At 39.0% G+C, this 27,915-nt stretch overlaps 1 protein-coding gene across 4 annotated transcripts in view; it reads left to right on the top strand.

Annotated features, from left to right (window-relative positions):
* Pcsk5 (proprotein convertase subtilisin/kexin type 5) overlaps positions 1-27,915 on the top strand; it is a 427,339-nt gene that overhangs the window by 40,400 nt on the left and 359,024 nt on the right. For all 4 annotated transcript variants that reach the window (XM_077797818.1, XM_077797817.1, XM_026394020.2 and 1 more), the window contains exon 2: positions 1,248-1,352. In XM_077797818.1, the coding sequence (XP_077653944.1) occupies positions 1,248-1,352 (105 nt within the window). The remainder of the gene's footprint in view (positions 1-1,247; positions 1,353-27,915) is intronic.

The following is a 27,915-nucleotide window of genomic DNA, read 5'->3' as shown; positions in this document are numbered from 1 at the left end:
ACTTTTGCTGAGGCTGGCTTTAAACTTGAGATCCTCCTGTCTCAGCCTCCTGAGCCATGGGGATTATAAGCATGTGCCACTGGGCCAGGCGGGCCAATAACTTTTTTGTGTCAACTGAAGAAGCCCAATATTGTATTGTATCAATTGGAATTCATCCCGATGATGGTAATTTTTCTAGGGTGGAGCCAAGAGTGTTCTGGAGAATTAGACATTTACTGTATTTTCCCAACACAAGTACAATGTCAATATCACAGAATAGAATACCAGCACTACAGAGGTTTTAGAAATCAACTAGCCCCATGTATAATGTTATAGAAAAGGAAACAGGCTTAGTAAAGCATATGCTATTTAGCTCTAGAGACTTGAGCTAAAGCTTAAAGCAAGCTCTCCTTCCTTTGTGATGTGGTTCAATATTCATTCTGTGATCCACATTTTATATAATCTGCTGAGAGAATATGGTTGTTTGAGGGTTTGTTCATTTGTTTTTTTTTTTTTTCAAAGTGGACTGAGACTTATTTTCAAAACTATCCTAAAGAGACCTGTTTTTAACTTAACCAAAGGGGTACATAAACAAGACAATGGAAGTGTTCATGAATAAGTTAAAGTGGATTTGACTGTTTTAACAGAGAAAACTGAACTGATAGGTAGGATATGTGATTTTTATTTCATTTTAGAAATTGCCATTCCACTTTTAGTTTTGCAATAAATGAATAAGGGCTATGCATTTATACTGTCTACTGAAGTCGGGGAAACTAAGTAGTGTTATCTTTGTGAATGATCAACTGCTTACAGCGTGTTTCAAATTAACTATATAAATAATCTAACAAGGTCCTTCATTGTGCATTTCTTAGAGCAAACAAAATGCAATGTGTTTTTATAACCAGATAGCTATTTGATTTTTTTTCTTCCGTCTTTCCCACATTTGGATATAGATTGATATAGAATTACTTAAAATGCTGCATATAAATTAAACATTAAGAAGGAGCTATGGAGAGGCTAAGCTGCCCATTATAGTCTTTAGTTCCACAGTCACTGCCTCAAGGACACTCCATTTCATATCACATGTCCTCCTTTTGAAAAGTGATCACCAAGGTTCAAGTAACATTTAAACACAACGGGCACCTGCATAATTTATAGACCTCTTTTTGTTTTGTGTTCTTATTTTAATGAAAAACAGGGAAGCAGAAGACTGTTTTAAACTTTTAACATCTTTCTTTTGTGCTTTCCCTCCCACCTTGCCTTTGCAGATTGGGGCCCTGAAGGACTACTACCACTTCTACCATAGCAGGACGATTAAAAGGTCAGTTCTCTCGAGCAGAGGAACCCACAGTTTCATTTCAATGGAACCAAAGGTAAGAAGAACCAGAGGGTGGGGACCAAGAAGCTAAGCTTATGCATTTTTCATTGGTGATAACATACTGGTAGCTGATGACCAGTATGAGGCTCAGATTTCTAAAACTGTCACACTATCCTTTGGTCCAGTGTCCCTACTTCCTCTTCTGATGGAAATAGGCAATGTCTTGATTTTTGACTGATGAACCAGTATCATCCCAGTGCAGAGCAGCCGGGGGGTAGCCACAGGCATGCATCTGTCATGGAGAAATGAGAGTGGGCAGAGAGTTGGGAAGATGGATTGACTGAGAATGATGGAAGTAAGAATACCATGCCATCAACCTGTTACATAGAGTTCAGAGGTTCTGTGGGCTCCCCTGAAGGAAGGATTTCTTCTAGAACTCTTAAATCAGACCTTGGGATTCACCATGAGTCCTTGTGACTTTATCTGGTTTACAGCCCAGGGTAAGACTCTGTCTGGGACAGGAGGGACGCTTGAACCCAAGAGAGGTAGAGGATGACTCTTGGCTTCTGTGGGTTCACCTGGTAACTTTTAGGTTAGGCAGACAGTATCCATTCCTGGGAGGAGCCTAGAGGGAAGTATGACCTGCATACCTTCTCCCATGAGCAAGGTGGGGCAGCTTTGGCAGGAGAAATGGGAAGCTGGGAGGTGTAAGGGAGAAACTGATTGCAGAAGCTGACTCCAGGGTTGAGCTAAATATCTGTCCTTATTAATTAAATTGGATGAAGAACTGAGTTATACTGGAAAACGAATTGACCTCTCAGTCATGTCAAGTAAAGAAGAAGAGGGAGAAGCTGTGCAACTATTCCCAGTTCCTCTAAGGGCTCATGGCTCATCATTTACTGATTAGGGTATTTTGCCTCCCTCTCTACCCCCTGCCCCATTATGCTTTGGGTTTGCCCTAAGTGCATCTTTTTATATAAATTGGTGAACAGGTCTCTACCAACAAGCATAGCAGTCTCAGCTAAAGAGGCTTTGAAAATTGTATTCCTTATTAAAGCAAAGAGGCTCCTATTTGAATTAATATGCAAATCAGGTTTGAAATGTGGAGTCCTGCCCTTTGTTATGTGCCATGGTTTACTTTAATTTTTCTCTGGAATATTATGGCATAGTGTTCATGATTACGAAATTGTATCTTGGTGGTGAGTAAAAGCACATTTGTTTAAGTTCCCAATTTTCTGTGAGTTATAGGAACATTCCCTAAAACTTACACCTGAGTGACCTATAGATTGTATTTTTTTTTCCTTCATCTCTATTCTGAAGTTAATTTCTCTGGAAAGTTAATCTGTTTGAACAATCTTGAATTAGCTACATTTTTGAAGCAATTCTATATATTTTTTCATCTCTTAAACAGACTGTCTTGAACTTTGATAATTAAAATGATTTCAATTTCAGATCCCATGTGCAGAGTCAATGTGAATTTGAAAAAACTAAGTACTAGTTGGTTTGGGAAGTAAGAACAGAATGTAATGAGACATTGTTTTCATGATGAAAGATTTACCGAATAAGGAGCTATTTCAATTCTTACTGTTATCTTGGGCATCTTGGTTTTCATTTCTTCTTATCTCAGTACATGAAATAGTTTATGCATGATCCAACAGAGACCTTGCATTCTGGGACACATAGTACCTGGAACATTACACCCTTTCTCCCTCAGTCCAGAGGAACTGGGCCATTTTAGGCCAATGCAATGGTACATGCTCCATTTCCTTTTCCCCTAAGTGAAATGAACACTGGAGAGTAGGGCTATATCTCACTCTCCCTTCAGATGTCTTCTACCTGTCCTTGCACCTAGCAGTTCCACCTGCTTTGCAGATGGAGTGCCACCAATGGGGGCTTGTCCATGCTTTCTTTCCGTTTCTTTCCAGTTACTTCTTGCAGTCCATTGAGCCCCTAGTCTGCCCAGTCATTCCTCTGCCAGGCCCTGTGCTAGGCTCTGGGGGTTTGGAGGCATCGTGGTTCTCTAAGGGAGCTTGCTGTCAGTGTCTCCCATAATATCCTTCAGGGAAACTCAGGAATTTGCAGTGCTTCTTAGTGTTGGGCGTGGATGGGGGTGTCTACATTCCTCTTTCTTCTCCAGCTTCTTCCTTCAAAAGTTTAGGTCCACTTGGCTTGTTCTTTTTTTTTTTTCTTCTTTTCTCTTTGAAAAATACCTTCTTATTTACAATGATGCTGCCAGAAATTGTTAGGAAGAATTCCTATATACTTTTCTCAGATTACTTGATCAATTTTTCTCTCTTTATTTATACATATGTATAAGTGTGTATGTATATTTTCTGAAAATTTGGAAACCAATGATAGATATGATGTTCCTTCAACTCTAAATATTTTATTCTGTATACATTAAAAACAAGGACATTCTGTTCTATAATGGTACATAATTAAAATCTGGATATTAACATTGGTTCAGTATTATTCTTTAATCTGTGGTCTTGGTTCACCTTTTCATCAGTGGGATTACATTTATTTGTTCTATTTCCTAAGTCCTTTTTACTCTATCTTACTTCCTTCAGTCAGCCAACCTGTCTGCCTTCCCCCTTTAACCACCTAGAAAATTTCTGAAAACTGTTAAGTCAGGTTTTTTTATAGAATATATTTCAAATTGGGTTCATCTGTTTCCTCATGATTAGACTCAGGTTTGGTAAGAACATTTTTTTTTGCAAGAATACCAAAGAAGCATGTGTTTTTCTCAGTACTTTAATTTGGAAGGCACAAGACATTGATTTGTTTCATTATTGAAGGCGATAACATTAATCACATGGTTTGGATGGTGTCTGCAGGCTTCTCTACATTAGAATCACTATTTTCCCCTTCATAATTAATAAATGTTTTGTGGGAAGGTACTTTGAAACTCTGTGCCTTGGTCTGCCTTCTGTTGCTATAATGATGTACCTGAGGCTGGGTATTAGTAAAGAAAAGAAATTTATTTAACTGGCACTTTTTCAAGCAGAAAATCCGCACAACGTGGTACCAGCTCTAGTGAAGGTCCTTCTAAGCTATGTCACTTCTTGGCCTATGGGATCATGGTAGGAGTTTGTGTGTGTGAAGGAGATATCACATGGCAAGACAGGAAGCCAGACACCAGGGCAGTCTTCCTGTTTTATAGCAATCTCTTTTGTGGGAACTCACAGTGGTGTCCAGTTAAAAAAAAAAAAACAAAAACAAAAACAAAAACAAAACTACCTTGGGGAGGGTGGTTGTAGCTCTGTGGTAGAGTGTTTGCTTCATGTGCGTGAGGCAGTGGGTTCAATCCTCAGCACCACATAAAAATAAATAAATAAAATATTGTGTCCATCTACAACTAAAAAAAAAACAATTTAAAAAAACCCACCTTAATCCTGTCAGAAGATAGCACCTGCAATGACACAATGATCTCCCAGTAAGCCCCACCTCTTAAAGGTCCCGTTTACTCTTGATTGCTACACTGAGGACCAAGCTTATAATACCTGAACTCTCGGGGACAAACCATTTTCAATCCATAGAACTGTATAAATTTCCGTGAACCTATTTTACATTCCTCATTCCAAATTAACCTCGCTGAGAGTAGGTAGCAAGTGTTGCTGTGGCTTGCTTTCTTGGGCAGATTTCCTTTTCTTTAATCTTGGGTATTGGTATGGTGGGTGATTTGTGTGCCAGAGAGGAGGCACATTAGTGGATCTGGACCATGTGAAATGGCATCATGGAAAACACTGGTGATGTGAACTTGAAGTTATTTTTACTCCTACCTTCTCAAGACGGGGGAAGCAGATGAGTGAACTGCAGGGTCTATGTCCTACTAAAATGATCCATGGCTTCTTTTTTGTTTTGCTTCCGTGAATTGCATGGCTAGTTTCCCCCTTTGCTTTTGTTTTTAGAGGGTTCCAAACAAGGAAGTGTAAAAGTTAGCAGTGTTGTCAGAACAACACTCCTGATGCTAGAGAAAATGCTGTGGTGAGTTGGGGCATAAGAGCCCAGAGAACAAGAATAGCCATGATGCCCAAATGTCAGCATTATATTATGATTAACGTTTTGAATGACAGAGATTCACAGATTTCAAAGATAGCAGCAATAGGGCAAATAATAACATGGTCTTGCAGAAAGTATCGGTACATTTTCAGCAGCCAAACCAGTAAGTTTTCCATCCTTCTCCACCATCTTTCTTTTTGGATTGACCAACCTTTTCCCAAGAGCCAACACTAAGTTTCAGAAACAATAATCTGAGTTCACTTTCTCAAATCCTCTTATTAGTCTTTTCCTAAATCTTTGCCAGCTATAGATATTTTGGTCAAGGAGGGAATTAACTGCAGGACAACGTTTTGTAGAAGCTCTTTATATGCTTTTCAGATGCCCAGGCAAACATGGGGTTGGAGGGTGTGCAAGGGAGGTGATTTTTCCTTTCATTTTATTCTCCTTACAAGAAGCAGAAAACTGAAATTCTAAATTCTTTATTAGAGTAGGGCATATGTAGCTTTGTGAAAAGAAATACAAACTGTCATTAAGTTGGGCACCCATGTCCTATTTCTCTGTGGTTAATAATGTAAACTCAGCTTCTTCAGCTAGGAATAGGCTCCTTTTCCAGCTTCCTTCTTCGTAGGCCAGCTTGCCTCATCAAACGAGCATGCATGGCTGTGTGTATTACTTGTGAAAAAGCTGCTCCTGTAACATAGACTCCTTAGATGGTCTCATCTGTCCCCTAGCCACTGCTGGCTTAGCCTCCATCATTTTTCTGAAAGGAATTTTTTCAAATCTTTTTGAAAAAAAATAACTTTTCAAATCTGTTGTGAACATGTCCAACGACAGGGAGTTCACTACCGTAGCTTCATTACAACTTTACACCAGCTATAAAATGCTAACAAATCCATGAGTTGGCATTTATGAGTCTATGAAAATCCACCAGAATGCTTATTCTTCAGGAAGAAGCATTTCACCTATAGATTGGAAAGCTGTGATGCACTTAGGGTGGCAAGATGGCCAACAGAATAGTAGAGATGTAAAAAACTTTTTTTCTTTAAAATATTTATTTCTTTTAGTTGTACACAATGCCTTTATTTTTATTTATTTATTTTATGTGGTGCTGAGATCGAACCCAGGGCCTCCCACGCTCCAGGCAAGCACTCTACCGCTGAGCCACAACCCCAGCCCGAGATGTGAAAAACTTTGTGGGCGAAGAGTTCAGTAGGTTCTCCACCTCCTTTCTTTTCTATCTTTTTTTCCAGCTTTTCCAGATGTCTGGGACAAGTAGGAACCAGAGGGTCTTTGGACCCTCAAACATATTTCTGTATTTGAAGAAATTTAACTTGCTAATTATAATCTGCTTGCCTGTAACTTCTACCCATTGGATCTATTTTTGCCTTCCAGAATTACATAAAATGGTCAATCAACTTCTGTACAATCTCTCCTTTTTTTTTTTTTTGTACCGGGGATTGAACCCAGGGGTACTTAATGACTGAGCCACATCCCTAGCCCTTTTAATTTTTTTATTTTGAGAGAGGATCTTGTCAAGTTACTGAGAGCCTTGCTAAGTTGCTGAGGCTGGCTGGCTTTGAAACTGGTGATCCTCCCGCCTCAGCCTGTAGAGCTTTTGGGAACACAGATATGTGCCACCATGCCTGGCCACAGTAACTCTTTAAATATTTGAAGCCCTCTGCTTTTTCTCGTGGAGAAGAAATTGTCCCTTGGTAAGTGTGGCTCAGAATTAAGTTCAAGGTTTTATCTTACAGACATGCTGACATGCTGCCCCTTTGCAACATTTGTATGTAAGTCATTTCCTCTGAAGAAAACTGAGCATTCAAGCATGACCAAGGGTCTGGGAAAAGGACAGGAAGGAGAAATGAAGTGATTGGAGGTCATTAGCAAGAGCAGATGAAAGAGACATGAAAGAAGAAAGGTAAATTGAAGTTCCTTACTAATCCAAGTTGGTGCCTATCATGCCCAGGCTTCGACTTTCACTTGCCTGGAGTTTCTCTTTTTTGTCTTAAAAGTGAAATAGATGTGATGGAATCAGTGGAGGAGCAACTCCCTGTGCATCACAGAAAAGTTCTACAAATCCAGTTCTTACCAGTCAAGTGCCATTTTCCCATGAATTCCCTTTATAATCTAGAATTAGACCCATGGAAGCCACCAGCACATTAGTTATCTCTTTTCTTAGACACAAACTCCTGGTGAATATAGAGTATGTAAATGTGCTGTTCACACAGATTGATCTACTAGAGTAAATTGGGAAGTAAAGAACCCTTATTTAGGTAGAAGTAGGCATTTAGAAGCACCTGAGGGCAGCCTTTCCTGGCTCACATGCATAAATTGCAGCCACACCTCTTTGTAAATAATATTCCATTTGTTTTGGTGCAGCTTTAACATTAGTTTCATCCAAAGTTCAAGTGCGTCCAGTGCAGGCCCCTGCTGTGTTTCTTCTCCCCCAGTCCCACTCCGTCCAGCTGGGACTACTGTGTGTTTTCTTTGGCTGGTTAATGTCCTGCTCTTTGGTTTTAAATGTGATAATGACTTTTTGTGTGTGTGTGAAGTTCAGTTTTATAAGTGTAATATAACATTCCTGGATTTGTGCTCATCCAGCTGTGTGAGGTAATCTGGGACGTGTCCATTGCTTTGCCATTGTGCTTCCACACAATGAGGGGTGGCTGTGCTCTCTGGGACAGGTACCCCAGGCTTCGTGTTGTTGTTTAAGATACATCATAACTGGGATCATTTCATATTTCTCTTGTCCTTGCACCAGTGAATGAAAGTCATTAGCAAATATCTTGAGTATGTTTTTGCAATCGGTGTAGCCTTGGTTCTGATGTTGAGCTGAGCCCACCATGGATGTGATAGTCAGGAAGCATTTTGAGGACCTCTCTTGCTCCAAGCTATCTTTTATACTGCTTTTTTAAAAAAAATCAACTGTGAAATACTACAATTCTAATAAATCCAGTCTTTTTTTTTTCCTTCCAGTACCAGGATTAAACCCAAAGGTGCTCTACCACTGAGCTATAACCTCAGCCTTTTTTATTTTTATTTTTTTTATTTTGGGACAAGATCTCATTAAGTTGTTGAGGTTGGCTTCAAATTTGTGATCCTTATGCCTCAGCCTCCCAAGTCACTGGGATTACAGAAGTATGCCACACCTGGTCTGTCTTTGATTTTTTTCATAGCATTTATGAATCTTTGAAAATCCCACCAGAGTGCTCATTCTTCAGGAAGAAGCCTTTCAGCTATGGATTTGCAAGCTGTGATGCATTTAGAGTGCCAACATGGCTGGTAGAGTAGGAGAGACCGAGGAGAGTTCATCGTGCAGGGTGCATTGTGTTCTCCAGCTCCCTTCCTTTCTGTCTTGTTTCTAGCTTTCCCAGATGTTTGGGACAGTCAGACCCTAGAGGGTCAGATTGTACACTGCTCGGGTAGCTCATGGGAAAGTTTAGATCACAGCCCAAGCCCAAATTTCTGGTAGACAAGAATGAATTTTAAAAAAGAAAATTCTCATTTACTCTGGCAAAGCTGCTAAATCTTTATTAGAGGCAATTTGGCAATGCTTCGTTTGAAAGGTCATAAACCCACATGCTTACAGTGAGAGTGCAGGTGACAAGAATGAGGAGGAAGGTTGTGGAGCACAGTAAAGGGCTGCTCTTGCTGCACGTAAGGAGCAGCTGTGTTAAATGTTGGAAGCAAATTCAAAAGTTTTAAAAATATTCGTGTATACCAAAAAAAAAAAAAAAAAAACATTGGAGGGCATCCGACTTTGTGATCCCCTGGGTTGGCTGTGTTGAAAAAAAAAAAGAAAAAAGAGAAAAGTATGAAACAGGGGACTTAGCACTCTTGTGATTGTGCCTTGGTCTGACATCTCTTAAGCAGTTCAAAGCCTCAGGTACCTGTCCGAGGTATCTGGACACAAGGTTTTAGTTCTGTCAACTGTGCTTCACTATGGGGCACAAACGTGATTTCTCTTCTGTGTCTTTGTCTCCATTGTGAAGTCTGAGTTTCTTTTAGGCATGAACATAACAGGCTCAGGTCTTTGAAGGCTACTTGGGGTGAAGAGCTCATTCTTGTTTCTCTTGAGATTTACTTAGTTTCCCACTGACACCTATTATTGCCCCAGAGAAAGTTTTAATAGACTTGTTGAAGAAAAATAGATAAGTCAAAGAAGAAAACAAGTGGAAAATAAAAGTTGTGGTCATAAAAATAGGGTGAAGGGTAGAAGGAGGGAGGTAGATTATAGATTTTACATAACCACGTTAGCTACTTGTTGAAAGGTACGAACTGCAAAAATCTTTGTTAATTGCTTAGGTGTTAGAGTCTAAAATCATAGGTGTTGAATCTAGAAAATGTATAGTAATAAGAGAGTATAATACCTAGGTTGGTGTTAAAAAGAGAATTTTGAGCCTATCTGTTCCGTTGAAATCTTGGGTAAAGTAGGATAAAATAAGTAAGCAAACTTAGGGAGTAAATGGAAACAGCAAACAAACAAAAAAACTCAGCAACAACAATAAAAAAAAAAACAAACAAACAAGATCTTGGGCTGTAGCTCAGTGGCAAAGTGCTTTCCTAGCATGCATAAGGCACTAGATTCAATCCTCAGCACCACATAACAATTAACAAATAAAATAAAGGCATTCTGCCCTTCTACAACTACAAAAAAAAAAAAAAACAACAAAAAACCAAAGCCATTTTAATCCTCTGATTCTGAAGAGTAATCATTCCCACTCATATATTTATATTAATGAATGCAAAAGTAGATAAGAAATCCAATTAAAACATCACCTTTGAAAAGACCCAATTCTTTAATAAGTATTTATGAATTTTGTTTCTGGGTCCAGTTCTTCCAAATGTCAAACAATTCTTACAATACAAAAAGAGACAATATGATGTGGCAGAAAAAAACTTTGTATCCATCCACCCCACTCCCATCATTTCTCTATTCATCAAATCTCCCATTTGAAGACTCAGCATTGTTCAGGCATATACTTGAAGAAGTATATGGTATAATAGAATAAAATGAGTTCTGCATGTAAGAAAAGGAAAAAGTAAAAGTTAAATTTTTGTAACAAAATAATTTGCCATTAAAATAATGATATAAATCTACATGTATGAAAAATAAAAGAGTTCAAAAAGAATATGTAGGGGCTGGAGATGTGGCTCAGCGGTAGCGCGCTCGCCTGGCACGCGTGCGGCCCGGGTTCGATCCTCAGCACCACATACCAACAAAGATGTTGTGTCCACCGAGAACTAAAAAAAAATAAATATTAAAAGTTCTCTCTCTCTCTCTCTCTCTTTCTCTCTCTCTCTCCTCTCTCACTCTCTCTTTAAAAAAAAAGAATATGTAAATTTATTTTAAAAAAAGCATTTACAAACAGCATGTAACCGTGTTCTCATTTATATTTTGTGTTTAAACATAAAGGACCTATGTATATGTGACTTTAGTTTTATGCATGATAGGATTGGAAGGATACATAAGCATATAAAATAACTTAACCTTTCTATACTATATAATTTTAAAAAAATGATTTATAGTGAAATTGCTTTTATTAACACCAGTAATGCTCTGATATTTCAAAGCTAATAAATACATTTCAGTACTCATCTGACTTTACCTTTTAGCTGACATCATAGTTGATCCTTCGCTCATTCTTGAAAAACTTGACTCAGTTTATTGTGGCCACATTTCCTGTATTTTATTTCTGCTTCTCATCCTGTACCTACAAGATCTGCATAGTTTGATGTGGGGAGTGAAAGAGAGGGAGACAATCAGCAATGATTGCTCGGTTTTTGTGTTGAGTAACTAGAGTAATCATGATGGCATTTACTAGAAAGGAAAAGGTCTGGGGGCTGTGATGATGGATAGAAATTTGTTGACAGGTGTCTTTGTTGATGGAACTTCCTCTACTTCATATGTAAAGTTTGGGCTTAGTCATCCCTATGAATGAGAATTGTATTCATTGTTTTTATGCTGATGTCCTTGTTTCGGATTTGTAGGTCTTTCTTTTACCTTCCTGATATCCTAAACTAAATATTTAATAGGCACCTAAAACATAAGGTGGCATATGGGGACTTGTAATTCCTATCCATCACCAGAGCCCTACACTTTTTCCTTTCTAATAACTGGTACCATGACTAATCTAATTTCTTGAAACAAAAAATGAGCAATTGTTCCTGATCCTCTTCTCTTTGAACCATTTAGAGATACTGTTGCTCTGCCACTAAAATTTATTTTGAAACTGTGTATCTGTGGAGTTTCCTCTCCTGCACTGCCACCATCCTGTTTAATGCCACCATCATCCTTGACCTGGACCTTAGCTGTTGTCTTCACTCCCATTCTTGTTCTTATAGTCATTCTCTACAAGAAAGCAAGCTTCCAGAGATATAAAAAAATCAGGTCTTTCAATGACTTTCCATTGACCTTGGAATAACATCTAGCTTTTTCTTCATGATCTTCAAGGCCATCTTAGTCAGGTTTCTTCCTTCCTCCCTGAGCTGGTTTTTGAAACACTTCCTTTTTTGCTCATCACAGTCAGCCACTTCTTTGTCTCTCTCCAGTACACTAAGCACTTTCTCTTGTTCCCTTTGCCCTTTGGTCTTTGATGGATGGATGGACATCTTCTCATTCTTCATGTATCAAAGCCTGTGTTACATCGTCTGTGTGACCTTCCTCAGTAACCCTTGCTAAAGTAGATCATTAATCTCACCTGCCCATTTTTACTGTCTGGTTTCAACATATTTTAGAAATCCAAAAACATATAGTTACTTTGTTTGCTTGTTGATGGTTTTGTCTTTACAATGTGCCACTCTGTGGGGGGTCAGGAGCCTCAGGTATTTTATTAACTGTGGTATTCCCATGCCCTGGAACAATGTGTAGCACACAGAAAAGCTTCAGTAGAAGAATGAATGAGTGATTCTTAAAATCAATTTTTAAAGGAAGATAAGTGATGGAGGCAATAAATAAAGCTAGGAGCCATAATTTTGTCCTAATTCCCCTAAAACTTTAAATCATATTATAATGACATACACAGGACTGTCTCATTTGAAATGTGGAATCAGAGCAGTCACTTGGAGAGACATTGTGTTATAAAGTGAAGTCGGCATTGGCTAGATTTAGGACATTTAGATTTTTGTGTCTGCTTTACTACCAGCTCAGAGTTGCTATTAGTGTGTCACTCCTCATTGGGCTTACTTGACTTGTAACATCACGGAGCAGTTGAGCTGTTTTCTAATGTTCATTCTGATCCATTAATTACCATCTTGAATCACTGAGTGTCACTTGTGATTTTTATTATCGGTCCACATTGCCATTAAATGTGAATTTTTCCATACTCTCTATTCTAATTACTTTCCAAATATCCTCTGTCTACTTTGGTCCTGAATATTTAGAATATTTGTTATCACACACTGCTCCCCCTTGTCGAAGGGGGACTGTTTTACTGTGTTACTGTTTTACATATAAGAGCTGATGTTGCAGTTAGACTTGAGATGAACCTGGTTTATCTTGAGCCAGTGTTACCTATGCACATACTTTAATGAGGAACAAGTTACATTCCTTGCTGTTGCAGTACATGTTTCTCATTGATTCCAGAGTATGATAATGAGAACAGCAATTGAGTGTTATTGCTGATATTTCTGAAGTTCCAGAAGAAAGCAGTTCTGAATTGTAAAACATTGTACTTAATAGAGGTCTTTCTAAGGCATTAAGTACTTGGTGTGGTTTTTGGAGAAATTGAATACTTCCTTAAACACAGAACAAATTTTTGGAAGATTGGCCATGGAAATTAAAAATTAGAAATATGTTAGGAGGAGAGTGGTGGCGGAATCAGGACAGGAAATAGAAGAGGCAAAAAGTCAAATCACATAGAAATGAGGGTGGATTTAGTAATAAATATTGTTGGTTGGTACGAAGGTTCTTCTTTTAATCTATTGGAAATCTGAGTAAGCATCCTCATACATGGGTGGTCAAGCTCAGGCTGCCTGCCAGTCCAAAGGGGAAGGAAAAAGAAGTGAGGAAGACCCTGCAGCACAAGCAGGTGAGAAACAGGACTGTGTCTTCAGGACAAGCTTGCTGGGCCCGGCTCAAAGCAGCTCTTGGAATGTGCCAGTAATGTCCCGTAGGATGTGGACATGCTCCTCGGATATGTTCCTTGGATCAGTGGGATTATTTTCTTTAACCTGTCTGTGCACAAAGAGAAAAGGATATAGATGGAGACTTATTAGAAGAAGATCAGGAAAAATGGGCTCATTCCTTTACACAGAGAAATCTGAAGTCTCCCAGGAGCGAGGCAGCAGGAGAAGCAGATCCAGAGTTCAACCAGCCATTCATTCATTGGCTTTCTCCACGAGAGCAGAGACATCAGCAGACTAGTCAGAGCCCACCTAGACCCTACCATCCAGTCAGACCTAAAGTCAAGGACTGAAACCAAACAACAAACAAACAAATGCTACTTTTCAGCATTATTTTCTGTATCAATATGCAGTGCTACCAACACTGTTGAGACTCGATGCCAGCATTAATTAAAGAAAACTACCACATCTCTCAACTTTTATATACCAGAGAAAATAACAATTTTTTTAGTATATCTTAAAAGTGGCATGGGACAAAGGCTGGGGTTGTGGCTCAGTGGTAGAGCACTTTCCTAGCCTGTGTGAGGCACTGGGTTCAATCCTCAGCACCACGTATAAAATAAATAGTAAAGAAAAAAATAAATAATAAAGGTACATCAACAACTAAAAATATTTTTGAAAAATGACATGGGACATAATTATAATCAAATATTTGTCTTTTATCTTAAATTCAAGTTTAACTCAGTGTGTTAGTCATCTTTTTGTCGCTGTGACCAAAATACCCAACAAGACCAACTGAGAGGAGGAAGAGTTTATTCTGGGCTCACAGTTTCAGAAGTTCAATCGATGGTCTGCCAACTCCATGACTTTGGGTCCAAAGTGAGGCAGAGTATCCTGGTAGAAGGGCATGGCAACAGAACACTGCTCTGCCCATGACAGCCAGGATGCAGAGAGAGGAAAGGGAATACCCTCAGAAAGAACGTGCCCTTCCAGGGCATGCCCCCAGTGACCCATCCGCTCCACACCCCACCTGCTTACCATTCAGTTAGTCCATTCAAACTAGGATTGACTGATTAGGTCACAGGTCTCGTGATCTAACCATATCACCTCTAATCATTTCACTTCTGAATATCCCTGCATTGACAGGAGCTTTTGGGAGACACCTCAGATTGAAACGTTACCACTCAGCATCCTGTCTTATTATTTGGTAAATCTGGCAACCCCACTTTACATCTAAATAATTTTGACACTATAATTAGGAAAAGTATATGGATATTGAAACCACGGAACAAGCAGTGAAACACAGCTAAAGGGTAAGGATCGGCCAAATTTCTGTATCCCATGACAACAATAGCTTAGTAGATTTTCCCTGTTCTCTGCATCCCAAAATATATCTTGAAAGAGTCATCTCTGTAAAGGAACATGCATGAAGTCACCATCATTTATTTTGCCGTGGATTTATATTTGGGTTTCTAATTTATAATAGCATTCATAATATAGCAATTAAAGTCCCTATCCATGTTGATTATTTCTTTGTTGCTTAGTAGAAAGACAGACTCATTTGGCACCTTGTTAGGACATTTAAAAACTGTTCTTGTATACACCTGATTCTTAAAACTCTTTAGTAGAGCGATGTGTGTGTGTGTGTGTGTGTGTGTGTGTGTGTGTGTTGGGATGGAGGGAGGATTGCTACAACTAACCTTTTGGGAGTTGCCACAGCAAAGGCATTTTAGGTGAATGCATCTACTTACTAGCCTTCTGATCAGCTGTCATCTTTCAGACCGTATGATCCTAGGTGAATCAACCATTTGAAGGCTTGTAGACTTTGGAGATTTTTAAGGCCATGAAGTTGTAGCACTGTTGTTCCTTCAAAGGAGAAAGTTCAAACTCCTGAGTCCTAACCAGTTGTTAGTATTAACTGATAGGATCTGGGTCAGGAGTCCAGCCTTGCACCAAACCCAAGATTGCTGCATTACCCTGAGAGGGCAAAGGCTCTGCATGTACACCTGGGTGAAGATAACAAGATGAATCACCAGTACATAAAGCCGGCTGTTTCCAATTTCAAAACTCAATAACTCTGACTTTGGGAGACATTGGGATTACATCATTGGAAATAAACTTAGCAATAGTTGCCCCCAATGGACCAGGTTCAGTGCCTGTATGGTGAGTTAATACAGCAACAGAAAATCTTAAGAGCATTTGAAAGAGTTGATTTTCTCATGTGGTCAGTGGATAAGGAGGGTCCACGTTCATTCTCATACATCGAATTCAAGTTTGTAGTTGAAAAAAACCTGTAAAAAGATCCACACAATTCTGTACCCATGCTGAAATTCTTGAGCTGCAAAGCTGAATGTAACATGACGACAAAGGGATAGTCATCTGACAAATACCACACAGCTTTTTAAGAGTTAATGGGCGCTCTGCTTCCTGATCATTATATGAGCGGGTTCCCTCTGCCACACTCTCCTGCCATGATGTCCTGCCTCACCTTCAGCCCAAGAAATGGAGCCTGCTATCTATGGATTGAGACCTCTGAAACCCACCAGGATGTGATGGAAGACAACAGCAGCATGTGGATCCCGTTAGACATGCTGACACTGGTTTGGAGAATACACCCAGCTTTTCTTTGGATGATATGGTAAATCTCATACAAGTCCCCAACGATAGAGGGACTCTGGGAATTCATGCAGTGCCTTTCAGTCCTCGAGGTGGTAAAACCCTGGGGTTATTAGTAAAACGATTGGAGAAAGGTGGTAAAGCTGAACAAGAAAACCTTTTTCATGAGAATGATTGCATTGTCAGGATTAATGACAGCGAGTTTCAGAATAGAAGATTTGAACAAGCACGACAGACGTGTTTCGCCAAGCCATGATTACACCTGTCGTTTGGTTCCATGTGGTTCCTGCAGCAAATAAAGAGCAGTAGGAACAACTATCCCAAAGTGAAAACAATTACTATTCAAGCCACTACAGCCCCGACAGCCAGTATTTTGATAAAAGGTGTGTAAACAGTGCTGGGCTGTGTTTACTGAGCCACCCAAACTGAGCCACCCACCGGAGCAGACAGAAGCTTCCCCAGGACCACCTCATGGTGCACACACTCCTCTGCAATACCACCGTCAGTCCCAGCTCAGGCCCCACAGAATGTGTTCAAATGCAAGTAGTAGTTATAACACCAAAAAAGTAGGCAAGAGGTTCAATATCCTGCTGAAGAAAGGTACAGAGGGTTTGGGATTCAACATCACTTCACAAGATGTAACAATAGGTGACTCAGCTCCAATTTATGTGACAAACATCCTCCCCAGAGGGGCTGCCATTCAAGATGGTAGACTGAAGGCAGGAGATAGACTCATAGAGGTAAATGGAGTAGACTCAGTAGGCGAATCCCAAGAGGAAGTTGTTTCCCTGTTAAGAAGCACCCAGATGAAGGGACCATGAGCCTTCTGGTCTTTTGCCAGGAAGACGCCTTTCACCCAAGGGAACCCGTGTGTAAATTTAGAGCAGAAAAAAGATTCCTGAGGTACATGAGCCAGGGATCTGGGTTAGCTACCTGATGGCAAATGTTTATGGAGATAGTGTCTAAAGAATTTCTTTATTTTTACTTTTTTCTACCCTAAATCAACATAAGCATTGTTTTCTTCACTACTCTGACTTGGAAATGGATATCTACAATAATGAACATTGGGATATTTTAAAACAGATTTTATAGGTATTTTCTAGGACATCAAATACTTATCATTATTCATAATTTATCATTATGAACCAGTTGAATAAAAACATCAGGGATCTCATAATTGTCACTCTAAAGGCTGTCATCAATACTTGTCATCTTCTTCTCTGCACATGACAAAATTTCATATTTCAGACTTTTTTTAGTAGATGTAGCTTAGTCAAATATAGATGGTTGCATACTGTTATATGAAAAGGAGTTTCTTGAAAAAAAATATTGAAAATAAGAAGACCTAAGTGGCAATAAGTCCCATGGCTATTAATGACCAATAAAGATCACATTGTTTGGAATGACATAAATTAAATGAAGTCATTTGTTTGGAACATATCTAGTTTACTTTTTCTGCTTAGATCAATAAGTTCAACTATTAGGAACATTTACATGGTGTTGGTGTGAATGAAATTCATATATTAAATTTACATAGTTCTGAATGTTTTTTCTGCAAAAAGTGCTATGTTTCAATTATAAATAAAAATGACATAATTGGAGAAATCACCTTTTTGTATGGTGAGAAAATTGCTTTATTTCAAACACAAGTGATATTTTAAATGTTTCAAAACAGTTTGTACCTGAGTTATGATAGACTATTTGACATCTTTTTCAGCTAGCTTGTTATTTTATCCAAATAACAATTAGTCTGTATAAATTTGAATGGCAATGTTTTAAGGTACAGTTCCAAATTGATCAGATAGATAGACCTAATTCTCTTAAGTTATTATATTGATAAAAGGGCCATACTTCAAGTATGGATGTATCATGTTTGATAAAATTTTTCTTTGCTTATCAATAAATATTTTTGTTTTCCATATAAAAGAGTAAATCATGTGTTTTTATTAAATCCTTTATGTTATGTGTGTATTTTACTTCTTTAGAACTCACTTTTTCCTCAACATTTTAATGTCACAATTTTTGAACATCTAGCAAAGTTTTGAAAGACTTTAAAACTAATACCAATGTATTTAATTGCCTAGGTTTCTTTATTGCATAGCTATGCATCTATGCATTTGTATCTACCCATGAATCCATTTAATTTCTTGGTGCATTTCAAAATACATTGAAAATATCAGTCCATTTTCTGATCAGGCATGATCATTAACTACTGTTCAATTTTTATTTACAGTTTTTCTCCTTTTTATGTAATGTTTACATGCTTTGAGACTCCCACTCTTAAAAAGTATCTTTTTGAGTTTTGACAAAATTGTGTTTCCTTTTTTTAATATATATATATATATATATAATATACATATTTTATATATATATAAGTTCTAATCAGTTATACATGACAGTAGAAAGTTCTTGGGTTCATGATGTGGTTGTTACCATAACCATAAAAAAAATCCCCTCCATCCCTTTCTACATAGTTGTTTCCACCCAGAGACAATCCCTGTTTTGATTTTTGTCTACCATCTGGTAATAGATTCAAGAATGGTATATTTAAAAAAATCAAAGTAGGTTCAATTTATGGACAATAAAACTTACTCTGATATAGTTCCATTGAATTTTGACACATGTATACAGTTGTGTGAGCACTACCACAATGAAGATGAAGAAAAATTCCCTCACCCCCTAAAATTTGTCTTGGCTTCCTTCTTCACCCCCAGCCTTTAAGCAATGTCTGATCTGATTTTTGTGCCTATAGTTTTTACTTTTCTAGAATGGCATATGAGTGGAATCATATGTCTATAGTCTGAGAGTCCGGATTCTTTAATTTGTCATAATGGATTTGAGATTTTGGCCATAAGGTTGTTTGTGGAAAGTTTTTTTTTTTTTTTTCTGAGTAGTATTCTGTTATATGGATATACCACAGTTTATCTGCTCAGTAGTTGAAAGACATTTGGGTTATTTTCCAGTTTTTGGTGATTATGAATACAGCCACTATGAACTGAATGACATTTGTTTTTTAATCTTCCATAAGATGGATTTGCACATCCACCTTTTGCTGATTACTTGTAAGTTTTCAGATCTATTGCCCGACACAAGATAAATGCATGATATGATGGTGGGGGCATGAAGGTGTGTGACTAGTGGCATGAATTCTGTGGTAGAGAAAATCATTCAGCTGTTTCATTCCATGAAATCTGCAGTTTGTAAAACCAGGTTGACATTATGTATTACATTACATATTGTATTTAGACTTTGGGAACCTGAAAAAATATCATTAACTGCTAGAATTTCATAGTTTAAAATGTTCATCTCGTGGGTGATTGATGTTTTTCAAGTGGGCTTGGAATATTTTTCATTCCTGGGAAGGACAGATATTTTAACTTTCTGGGCTCACCTCCAAAACAAGTATGCGTAATAATGTATCTTTGTGGTCTATGTACCAAGGGTAGAGATTTGATGATAAGAAAGCAAAAAAAGTGAATGCGGGAGAGGGCTCTTCTGGGGAGAGGGCTCTAGGGTAAAGTAGCCACCACCAATAAATATTTCATTGTGTTGCTATGTGGCACTGGTTACACCAGGTCGGGTTACTGCACAATAAGTCAGGTTGATGCAGTTCCGTTAAACAAGGGAGTGAATTTCATCATCAGATTGTGGTTTTGTTTTGGCCACTGATCCAATGCCAAATGTGAAAAGCTGTTGCCAGTTGCCTACTGGAAAGAACCTTGCCTGTCTCTTCTTGCTTCTTGCATTTTCTGTGAAAGCAGAAACAGTTTGATAGTTTTTATTACTTTGTGTGTGTTCTCATGCATGCATGTGTGTGTGCATTTATCATGGTGTTGGAGACAAGTTATTTGCTGTATTTATTTTCTCAATTGTTCAACAGAAATGTATTAAGCATCTATCAGATCCCCACACTTTTGAAGCCTTAAGTCAGAATAATCAGAACTTAGCAAAAGAAAAAGGGTTGATATGTGGTTTTGTCACTACTCTAAGCGTTAAGAGTAGAGATGAAATTTTTAGCTCTGGGTATCAGTGAGGTCATTGCTACAGGTCAGCATCCCTCCCCTCTTATTCCTTAGAACAGTAATTTGTACTTTGAACTAAGTGAGGATGAAAAAGGTGTTCCAGAAACCTTTGTATTTAGTGTTCATACTGGAAGGTGTTAAACTGACCAACTCCAAGTAGGAATAAAAGGTCACTGTAGGCCATCTGAATAGGATAATAAACGGTAATAGTGTGGCAAAATAGTACATGGGAACATAGAAAACCGAATGGTTTTGCAAACTTGCCAGGCGTTTCATTGGCAGAACAGGCCTCTCTTTTCCCCCACGTAGAGCTGGCACAGGGCTCCTGAGATCATCATCAGGGAAGCATTTTTCCTTCTAGGACTACTGTTCCGATTAAGTGCATCAGTCACTTTCAGGCTCAAATGACATCAATAATCTGCCTCAGTGTTTGTAAACCTTAATGCTGCTCATGAATTTATAAGCATCCGCATTGGTTAATGACCATCCTGGGAACGAGAGGAAGTGCATCCTTGACTCTCTCCCTCTCCCACTCCTGGTATTACAGTAAATGGATGGAGCACCCAGGAAAACACTGAGGTTCTTTATCCTTATTATACTGATAGCTTGTTATGAAGTTATTAAGTTACAGTATTTTGGCTTCTTTCAAGATCAGATTTACTCATAATTGGAGCTGTTACAATGGCAATTTGTTAGACTGGAAATGCGTGGCTCTCCAGAACGTCACTGTTAACGAGAGTGAAGAGGGAGTTTGGCTGCACTGATCAAATGAATTTAGACTTCAGGAAAATGGAAGGGAAATCCTGGCATATCCCATGGAAGCTTCCAGCAGACAGACTGAGCCAGTGCACTGAGAATGTGGTCTGAAGACTGTCTTTTTCATTTGCTCTAGGACTTTTCCAGAGGAGACCAGGTCTGTGCAGAGCAGGCTAGGGAAAAAGGGACATTATGAGAAAGTACAGTAAAATTTAAGTTTGTAATGGTTGCTTCCACATCCCTCTGAAATACTGTTTGCCCATTCATTCTATCTGAACCACGAAACATACTTCTTTTTATATTTAAAATAGACACATCCCTTTAAAAATGATTTGGAAATGTTGTACGTTCTACTTTGAAGACTCACTGCATCCTAACAAAAATTACTGTGGTTCCTAGAAATTGAAAACTACATAACTTGGAGGGAAATCATGTACTGATCAAGCATCTAGAATATACTAAACCACCTTGCTGTTCTTCAGAAACATTTGGCTATTGAATGCTCTTGACAAAGTTTTGAGGAAAGCCTGCTTCTTGACAGGGGACTGAGAGAGAAGCTAAGAACAACCAGCACCCTTGCTGTGTTCAATACAGAGTACTATCTGCTACATTTGTTTTTCTTCTTTCTGACAAAGAAAGAAGACCTGACTATGTGTCAGGCCCTGTCATAAGGGCTTATACATACCAACTCTGTGTATCTCCGTCTTATTTTTTCTTCATTATTGTTCCCCCAAGGAGAAAAATTTAATTTCATTTAAATGAACTAAGTGAACTTGAATGTGAATTAAATTGTATCTATCCATAATGAGAGAAACTAAGTACCAAGGAATAAGTTTCCATCAGGCTTGGGTGAGCTTTAAGCCTCCTCAGTCATTCTGTTGTACAAGATTTTCTCACCCTCCCAAGGTGCCATCACCCCTGTTTGGAACACATTCACTAGCTCCTATCATTTGATACTCCTGACAACCCTAAGAGTTAGGTACCAGTAAGAGCCTCCCATTACAAAGATGAAAAACAAAGGTCCTGAGAGGTTCAGTACCTTTCTCAAGGTGTAGTTGGTACGTAGTGAAAGCTGCCTGGCCCTGCCCTCTTAACCACTACCCTACACCGCCTCTCATTCTTCAGTTATTGATACTGGCAGATGCCTATTGCAAACACATTTTATATTCAAAATTGTCATCTTTGATAGCAATATGGTGGAGTCTGTCCAAGTTGCCCTGTCTGTTACTTCCTGGTTAACCAACGTTTGGATTTTGGCTGGGACATACTTTGTAATTCTCAGCTCTAGCATGTACTCTGACTCAGCCCCATACTGTTATTCTGAATATTAACTAACATAATCCTCTTGATAACCTATGGAGAGAGTTAGCATTATTACCCTCATTTCACAGATAAATCAGGGCAGTACCAGGAAGGTAGAAACCTACCCCAGGCCATAGAACAAGAAAGCTACTGGATTAGGCAAGCAATTCTGATTGGTTATATTTCAAAGCTCACGCAAGTCCTTGGTCACTTCCCAGATAATCTCCCTTGGCAACCTCTGGGTGGATTTCAAACATCTCATCCCACATTAAAGATATATTAGTATCATTCAGAATTTTTTTGAAATAATTCTAGGTTCAAGGGCAAAATAGGGTGATGTAAACTTACTTTCTTTGAAACCTAGCAGATTTTTATAGAAAGAATTGTGCATAATTTAAAGATATAAACCACATAGAGATATTGGAATGCTGGCTAGAGAATACTTTTTCCTGAAAAAATGATGAATAAGGAAGATAGGTGGCTGGGGGTGTATATAGCTCAGTGGTAGAGTCATTGCCTAGGATGTGCAAGACCCTGGGTTCAATATGCAGCACTGCCAAAAAAAAAAAAAAAAGAACACAAAATAGCTTAGTTTACAAATAGGTTGTTTTTTCTTCTCTGCCTCTTGCTGAAGTTGTCTCCTTTCCTCTATTTTTACCTCTTTGTTCTTATTATTCTCCTATTCTCTATCTCAGCACTTTTCAGACTGGTGCTCAAAGGCTTAATTTACAAGTTATGAAAGACCAGTAATAGCTTAAAGTATAATTTTTCCCCTGAGTATTTGCAATTTGGCAGAAAACAAAACTTAGGAGATAAAATATCAAGGATGACATTTTAGGCCTGAGGTGGGGAAATTCATGGGAGGACCCTGTGAGTGTGTGTGTGTGTGTGTGTGTGTGTGTGTGTGTGTGTGGTGGGAGGGAGATTTAGCCTCTGCAGGCCTCTTGTTTAGGTTATAAGTAAAATTAGTCAATGATGGTGTCATGGATTTGCTATATGTGAAGGGAAAGTGAGAAAGTGAGGGATGAAGACCAGGCAGAGATCCACACAAAAGTTTTTTTTTTTTTTTTTTTTTTTTGGCAAAGCTGACAAATAAAGTCCATCCCTCTATAGAGAGGAGAGAGGCCCCAGATGTTCGGTTGCTCAGATTTTGTGGGATAGGGGTTTGGAGTTGTCCTTGTGGTTCTATGGGATAGGCTGGGGATGCTTGCGTCAGAACTAGGCGGGTGGGGAATAGCATGGGATTGGCTTAGGTCGATGGTACCATGGAGCTTTCCAGAGCAAAGGGGTCGTGTTCTTCTGGGATTGGCTTAGGGTTATGGTATCACTACCATGGGGTAGGTCACTAATGGGGGTGGGGGGAGTTTGGGTAAGAGGAAGTACATCTTACCTCATAAGATGGAGGTTCACATTTAAGAAGGCTGCTCGAATATTAAATCAGTACCCTATAATATGCCCACCTGTTTCAAGAGATGAGCTCTTGTGCCAAGAGAAGCCCACCTTCTTGTTATTGTGTCCTGTTGTTACACTGAATCTTGACTCCGGAACTGGCAGAAGGATGAGGGCCAACTAATCAGTAAGATGGCGTCTGCTCTTGGCTCCCAGGGTGACTGTGTGGGTGGTCTCGCGTGCCTTAGTTTCTCCATCTGTTTTAGTGGAAAGGATCTTAACATTCTTGGAGATCACAGAATGGAATGTGCTATATAAACAGTAGTCAGTGTTGTTACAATAAATAGCAAATTAGTGACTCTAGCTTAAAATTTCCTTCACTTGATGACTTGTCATGGTACCAAAGAATCAGATTGTCCCTAGGAAACAACTCTTTTCTGAGAAAAAACTGAATTTTAGGATTTTGGCTAGCATCTGCTGAGAAGCATAATCCCTCTCTGTGGAAGGCTGAAACAGTGGTGACGGTAGCGTCTGGCATTCTCCTAATTATAGTTGGCTAGTTGATATCTGCCTCAAGCGTTCTAACCAGTGTGTCTAGCTTTTTTGTTTTCTAATTCTAATTCTTATAATCTCATTTTTTTTTTAATTTAAAATATCCCATTGAAATTCACTGCAGTATTAGTATTAACATTGCCTGTTAGGCAAGAAGAGAAAATGAGAATGTCTCAGTTTTATTAGTGTGGCTTCCTAGTGGGAATAATCAGACAGGTATAGAGAGCAACTGCTTTCCAGTGTTTGTATGGCATGACTGTTTTCTTTTAGGCAATTCGGTATTGAGCTATTCTGTTCTCATTTAATGTTGTATTCAGGAGTGGGCAAATGGATCTTCCTCTCGTCTAAGAGTGATAGTAAAGAACAGTGACTTTGAACTCTGAATCTCAGATCTCAGATATGTCCTGTGCTATGTGCAGTTTATTTACCAGGAACAATAATATCTACCTTGTTTATCTAACTGAGCTGCTGTCAAGCTCAAATGAGATTAAAACTGCTTTGTAAACATGAAGGATAACACAGACAGTAACACATTAGCAGTAGTAAGATTTAAGGTCTCAACTGGGGCACACTGACTTAATTTCAAAAGCGATGCCTGGGCCAGAGGGAGAACAACCTCTTGAAACAGGCCTGGAAGAAACTTTGACCCAAAGCAGGCTGTGCAGTGCCCGGGGTCTGACCTCTCAAAGCTCCTGTCCTAGTTGGAATAGAGTTCAGGAGTGCAAAATGAAGCAAGATCATTGGCATATTTTACTCTGTGTACTTGACAGCAGTTTACCTAGCCTGACTATAAACAACAGGCAGAAAAAAAAATGCAATTTTCTGAGTACCCATGAGTATCCACTGACTGTGCATCTTGGAGACAGCTTGGTTCAAAGGAAGGACATGAGCTTTAGAGGCCTAATCCTGTGTTTAGTACTTAGGCATCTGTGTAGGTAAGATTTATGAGATTGAGATGTCCTGTGCCTCAGTTTCTTCTAAATCTTGCAGCATTTTTTGAGATGATGTAAAATAATGCATATGGATTTTTTTTCCACAGAAGACCCTTGATCTGGAGTCAGAAGAGCTAATAATTCTATCTCTCTAGTCTTATTCATAGTAAACATTTGAGCAAATGATTTCAGCTTGGTGATCTAATATTTCTTTCTGTATAAAGTGAACATGATAATAATAGAACTTAGAGTGAAGGTTATTGAGGTTAATTTATGCAAAAGACACATTGCAAACTTGAGGGCAGTATACAGCCATTCATTCAACTCTGTACGCCTGCTTTCCATTATTTTTGTGTATGTGTGGTATTGGGGATTGAATTCAGAGTCTCACAAATGCTCTATCACTGAGCTACACCCTTAGCCTCTCTGCTTTGTATTTAACAGGGAGTTGGTAATGTAAAGGGCACATAGATGTAGAAGCCGACAGTTAAGGGGAGCTATGGTTAGACGTGAAGGAAGTATGCCCATGACATGGAAGGAACATTGAGGAGAGACTATAATTGGTGGACAATCCAGAAAATCTTTCCAGAAGAGGGAAGACCTTTGAGCTGACCCTTAAGGAATAGAGGTTTCCCAGTAGACTAGAAAGTTGAAATGGCCTAAGGACATTCAAAGGAAGAATATAATGAAGCTTTGGAAATGTGACAGAGAATCACACTAGGCCAGATTTCATTTTGGAACTTAGATGAGATGGGTCAAGTGGGGTGTGGAGGGACAGGCTGATGAGTTAGATGCTCTAGAAAGCATGTCATAAGGTGCCATTTATTCCATGATCACAAATTTGGATTTCATCTTGGATGTGTTGAGGTGTCATATATATGAGACTATAGAATATTGTGATCATATTAAAAAGAAGATGTATTGAGCCACTGTGAACTGCACATGCACTGTAAGGTGTCCTTCATGGATTGAATGATTTGCACTAACCTAGTTAACTTCTCTCCCAGTACCCCATGCTTTGCAGTTGTATACCTCTAAGTATGGCTGGATGTAGGGCTGACCCTGTAGCTATGACCTAAAGAGATATTTGCCATGTAAAACTTAAGAATCCTTATGGGAATCAACTCCATTGGTCTCATGTGTAGCAATAAACATTCAACTTAAGAGACCATATACTGGGTGCTCACCCTGTGCTGGGCACAGCTCTGTGCTGAGTGCAAGGGAGAAGTAAGGATGAGTAAAGAATGGTTAGGGATACATAGTCATAAAAACAGCTGCCTGTTGAGTGCTCCTTGTGTCTTGGTGGTGGTTCTAGGTGCTTTACTTGTATTGATTCATTTAAATGTTGCAAAGTCCTCTGGAGTAGGTATTATGATCCCTATGCCATGCAGATTGGAAAATGCAGTTTTCGTTTTTAGGCAGACCTGGGATTCAGACTGGTGGCCCAACACAAACCCTTGGGCTGTGATGGAAATGTGTAGACAGTTTGCTGTGTGACTTGGAGAGTAAGACGAATGAGCCAATAACATTTTCAGTTTTAAAATAAAACAGAAGCATTTCTTCCTTTGCCTACATTTCTTAAATCACAGGTCAGAAGAATCAGTCAGAGCCATCGTCACATTCTAATAAGCTGGAGACTTGAAGGGAAATGAAAGCCTGTGAAGGAATAGGATTAGTTGGCAACACCCAGAGGTCAGGGCAGCTCAATAGTGTGGACTTCTGAAGGAGTGAGAAAGCCAAAGCTCTGTGGGCAGTTAATCCCTGAAAGGAAATGGGGGGAGGGAGCAAGGCCATTGAGAGAAACTAGCAGAGAGAAAACTAATTTTAATATTCAGGGAAACAGAGACTAAGATCAGGAGCAAAAAGACATAAATAAGGAAAAACAAGGGGAAAGCAGAAGGGAATTTAAAATGGCCAACGATTGGAAATTAAATATTGTTGTTGCTAGACAAGTCAGTTTACACTTTTTATATATCGCAGGGTTATTTTTATTTATTATTCCTTAAAACTGCATTTATGGAAGCTTAGAAGGTCCTCCATGAGCAACAGCCATCCTTGGGGCTCCTGCCATCCTCTGCTCATTAACATTCAGAGCTGCTTCCTGTGTGCCTGCCAGGAGCTCAGTTGCCTGAGAGGTTCTACCATAAATTATAATCTTCCAGAATTTTGAGAATGAAAAGGAGTACAGATGACACTGGTTCAACAGGCCTTGAACTATATTCATGCCGAGTCCAAAGGGGACATCTGGTCACCCTGATCAGTGATGAATGAGGCTCTTTCCAGGAACCAGGTTGTTGATTGTCTTATAAAGGAAACTGGAATAAATATGCAATCAGTTAAAACGAGAAGTGGAAAATGGTGAAATGCCAAAAGACTGGCATCAGACAACGTCTGCCTAAAAGTAAGAAGAGCTTCTTGCTAATCAAACAACAGAGCTACATGGCTTAGAAGGCCCTTGACTCCACCAGTTGCTTTGGCTGCTGAACTGAACTGAGACCTTGTGGCTGGGCTGAGCCTGAAATCCAGGCCTCTCAACCTTACCCAGTGCCTCTTATATACCTTATCCTTGTCCTCCTATGTGGAAATGATTCAAGAGTCCACTGACTGGCAACAAAGTGACTCAAGGTCCAGCGAAAATCCAAGAAAATAAGGCCTTTCAATCAATTGAGGTCACTAGCATTGTCTTTACAGCTAACTGATCAAGTAATCAATATTTTCATCTCATTCTAAATTCGTTGTCTCTTTTAATCGTTCAAATCAGACTATCCAGTATTGGAGCTTCTAACCACAATATGGCCATTGTGCTTATGACATGTAGCTAGCATATCTGAAGAAATGTATTTTTAATTTTACTTAATTAATTTTATTAATTTAATTTTTTTTTGTACTGAGGATTGAATCCAGGGGTGCTTTACCACCAAGCTTTATCCTCAGCCCTTTTTAGTTTTCATTTGGGACAGGGTCTCATGAAGTTGCTGAA

Source organism: Urocitellus parryii, chromosome 4 (genome assembly GCF_045843805.1).
Source record: "Urocitellus parryii isolate mUroPar1 chromosome 4, mUroPar1.hap1, whole genome shotgun sequence".
Taxonomy (NCBI): Eukaryota; Metazoa; Chordata; class Mammalia; order Rodentia; family Sciuridae; genus Urocitellus; species Urocitellus parryii.
This window is presented reverse-complemented; position numbering and strand designations above follow the sequence as displayed.